The sequence below is a fragment of the Chaetura pelagica genome, unplaced genomic scaffold (assembly GCF_000747805.2).
Source record: "Chaetura pelagica isolate M959 unplaced genomic scaffold, ChaPel_1.0 scaffold405, whole genome shotgun sequence".
Classification (NCBI taxonomy): Eukaryota; Metazoa; Chordata; class Aves; order Apodiformes; family Apodidae; genus Chaetura; species Chaetura pelagica.
Window position 1 is genome coordinate 6,422,089 of NW_009953489.1, and position 3,898 is coordinate 6,425,986.

Sequence of the window (3,898 nt, forward strand, 5' to 3'; positions counted from 1 at the left end):
TGGATCCTCCGGGAGCGGCCCCCGGGGGATCTCGGCAGGGAGGAAAATCCGTGATATCATTCCGTGAGGCCAAGGAGCATCTTTACTGCAGGCGGGCACAAAGATCAGCGTGTTGCCCGGCCTGCACGAGTCAGCTCCTGCACAGCGTTGGTCTGAGCGGGCTGACAAGTTTGGGAAAGGCAGGCTTGGCTGGGCCACAGGGCAGTTCAGTCCTCTCCTGCTTCGGGCTCCCTGCTGGGAGGCAGGGCTGGTGTTTCCCCTCAGCAGCTGCCCTGACCCATCGATTAATAACAACACACTGATTTGCAGCTGCAAGACGCCAGCTAAAATGACAGTGCAGTTTTCCTTCAAACCATAACCTGTGCCAAACGCTGCATTTACATTAAATTTGTTACTCTGAAGTCATTGTAATCGGCTCACTTCAGTGTGCATTGTTTGCTCTCTCCTTGGACAAGTCCCTGATGCTGGAAAAGTCAGCTTTGCCAGTGGTTTTTGTAGCAACAGCATAAACGTTATGTTGTTGGCAGGGAGCCATGGTGAGTCAGGCTTGGCTTTGGGCAGCTGCCGAGAGAGAGAGAGAGACAGAGACAGAGAGAGAGAGGGAAAGAAGATTGGTGTGAAGTCCAGGGCAGAGGATGCTGCACAGGCAGCCCCAGGAGAGCCAAGAGTGGTCCCAAGACTCACCTGCCTGTGCAGCCTGGAATGCCATAAGGATGTAGCAGTGTTTGCCAAAGAGTTTGGGCTTGGAACTGGAAGGCCAGAGTGGGGGAAAGTGATGGTGTGTCTGTGGAGGGTGCTGTTCCTCCATGGAGAGAGCTGCTTCTGGGGCAGCTGGATGAACAGGCTTTTATGTCCCTGCTCCTGTCTCTCCAAGGGATGCAATTCCTTCGTGCCTTAAGGTGGAGGCAACTCTAGCAGAGAAATAAATGGGAAAAAAAATACTGGCACTGTAGTTCTGGTGACTTTATGATTCTTGCACTAGAATTTTCCGCATCTTTCACACATCTGCCCTTGGCCCTTCAAAACCAGAGGGGCACTGGAGAGCCCCTTGCCTGGCCTGGAAAGCACTGAGGACAGTCTCTGAAGCAGACAACATGCTGATCCAGTGTGGTCTGTGGAAATCTGCTTGAGGACAATGATTTAGGCAAATATTAATAGTTTGTCAGCATCTCTAGTTCATTTCTTATCAACACACTGAGCTTATAACTAGACAATACTAATCAGTGCAGTTGGTGACCCCTCCATCTGCCCATGTGTGGTGTGTTCAGTCTGACCGAGGAGGGAGAGACCAGCTTGTCTTGTGTCCTGTAGAAAAGGTCACAGCAGCAGCTCTGGGTGCTACTTAAATATCCTTAAGAAAACATGAGGGTGAATACTTTTCTTTGATGTTATTTTACTGGGACAGTTTAACCACTCTTCTCTGGATTAACGTTCTGTATGGGATTTTGTTGGTGGATCACGGGGAGCTTGGAAGTTACAGGGCAGCTGATTTCTCCAGGGCTAGGATCAACTGGTTACGTTGTGCTGGTCTCAGCAGAGGGGGAGCAGAGGATTTTCAGAGCCACAGGAAGGCAGTCCTTGCCCTTTAGTGCTCTAAGCTGCTTGGACAAGTCCCAAGCACTGGCCATTTCCAGCTGCACGTGACAATGGGTTGTCAACGGGAGTTTGTTTTTGAGTTCTCTGGCCATTGGCAGTAAACAGTGGAAGGGCACTGGCTGTGGGACCTGTCCCAGGGCACAGAGGAGCTGAGAGGGAGAGCAGAACACATTTCCCTGCTGGATCAGATCTTCCTGTTGATCTTGCCTTTCTGGAAAGATTCTCTCAAGGAAGCTTCAGGCAAAATCTGCCAGAGGGACTCGTTGTGGAGGTGAAGCAGGTTTGTCTCCAAAGCAGCCACAGTGCAGAGCACAGGACAGCTCTCTCCTTCTGCATTCCCTCAGCCTGGACCTCATGGACAGCAAGGGAATACTCTGTGCTTACTGGCCCATTTCATCCTTGTCTTCTCTCCTGACTTAACTACAAGAGAGAGCTGTGGATTATGGATTTCCTTCTTTTTTAAATTTGAAGATCCAGCATCTTATCCATTTGCATTGTTTGTATCATGTATCTCAAAAGGCCCTGAGCTGTCATGGCACCCATGAGGAGTCACAGTTTCATGTTGTTGTGACCAGAGTTTAGGACTCAGAAGAGCAAGTTACACCCTTTAAACTATCTCTGATCAGGATATTGCTGAGTTGTTGTTTTTTTTCCTCAGCATCTGCTTTGCTTGGAGACCTTTTTGCCTCTTGAGCCAAAGCCAGCAGAGACCCCATCTGAGACCCCCATGGAAAGTTGTAGGCCAGAACATAATGGGTCAGAAGGATTTTGGGACTGGAGCATGATGCTGCCAACTGCCTGCAGACAGAGTTCCCAAAGGTGTTTGTAAGAAATTATCAATCAAAGTCAAGTAAAGCCAAAAGACAAGGCAAGTTCCTCACCTGTGGCTGCTTCTGCCAGGGAGGTTTTGTCCTCTTACAGGAGAACAAGATTGTTCTGGGGGAGACAGGCCTGAGGTGGGCTCACTGCAGGAGGGACCCAGCATAGCTGTGCTCCAGGGCTGAGCAAGGAGCAGCTCTGCTGATCTCCACTTGCTTTTGAGAGGCTCCTTTCTATGTTGGGTTAATTCCTTGGCCAACTCTTTGTCCCTGGCGCTGAAGCACACCCTCAGAAAAAGAATTAATGTAACACAGAAGGAAAAAGAGCTTTGATTTCCAACTTGTGCTGCCTTGGTGTTTGCATGGAAATCCATTTGGCAGCACAGAGGGGGATCACAAGGCTAGGAGCTGGGCAGGCTTGGTGACAGCTCTGATCCTGTCACCCAGAGAGACCGCGTGGTGCCTGAATTTGAAAGTCTACCTCATCCACAGCCTTAACTGATCCAGAGTGTCATGACCTAGGTTGAGCATCTGAAGGGAGAGGAGAGAAGGTGCCTGATCCACTCCAGGTGCCACTGGGAATAGTGATTAAGGTGAGGAAAAGGAGTTCAACTCTTCCATCTTATACTAGTACTGCAGGAGTGAAGGAAAGGGAGGGCACCAGCAGCTGTAGAGGAGCAGAGAGCTGGAGAGACAGACAAGTTTCCTGATCTCTGCAGCTGGAGGATGAAGATCAGAAACAGAGTATAGATAAGGACATTTTGCAACAACTTCCCCAGCAATGTGGTGGCACAGAGCAAACTGACTCCAAAGCACTGGTGTTCTCACTGCCAGTAGGGATATAACAATTGATAAGGCACGAGTTTTACCTCAAACATAAAAATTTCAACACAATTTTTGTCAGTCCGTGGAAATGTATGGTGGAGGGGTTAACATTGGGGTTGCTTCTAATATGATTTGACCCTTTGAGAGTGAAACAGCCTTGTTGGTCTTCAGTCACTTCTGCTGGACACCTCCAAAGCTCCTGCAAGCCCTTCTCCAGAGCCAGTGAGTGAGGCTTGATACTAGAGCCATCAGAGTTTTTACAAATAAAAAATTAGACTGGAATAGCTTCCCTTAATTGTCTGCCAAGCCCGTCCTTTTTTATCCTGTATTAAAATTAAGAAAAGCAAAAGTGCCTTGTCTTTTTCCAGGTCAATCACTCATACTTTTTTGGTGACAAATTTAGAATCATAGAATGTCTTGGCTTGGCAGGGACCTCTAAAGGCCCTCTAGTCCAACCTCCCTACAATAAGCAGGGACATCTCACACTCAGAACAGATTGCTCAGAGCCCTATCAAGCCTGACCTTGAATGTCTCCAGGGATGGGGCCTCCACCACCTCCCTAAGCAGCCCTTTCCAATGCTTCACAAACCTCACTGTAAAGAACTTTTTCCTAAATTTCCTAAACTTGGAATGGCTTGGGTGAGCATATCCCAGGGAGC

General features: G+C 48.8%; 1 protein-coding gene across 1 annotated transcript in view; it reads right to left on the reverse strand.

The window, feature by feature from the left end:
* The window catches only part of TBC1D13 (TBC1 domain family, member 13), a 10,114-nt gene extending 9,306 nt beyond the window's left edge, over positions 1 to 808 (reverse strand). The window contains exon 1 of the mRNA XM_009999001.1: positions 685 to 808. Coding sequence (XP_009997303.1) covers positions 685 to 808 — 124 coding nt within the window. The remainder of the gene's footprint in view (positions 1 to 684) is intronic.
* Positions 809 to 3,898: the final 3,090 nt, after the last annotated feature.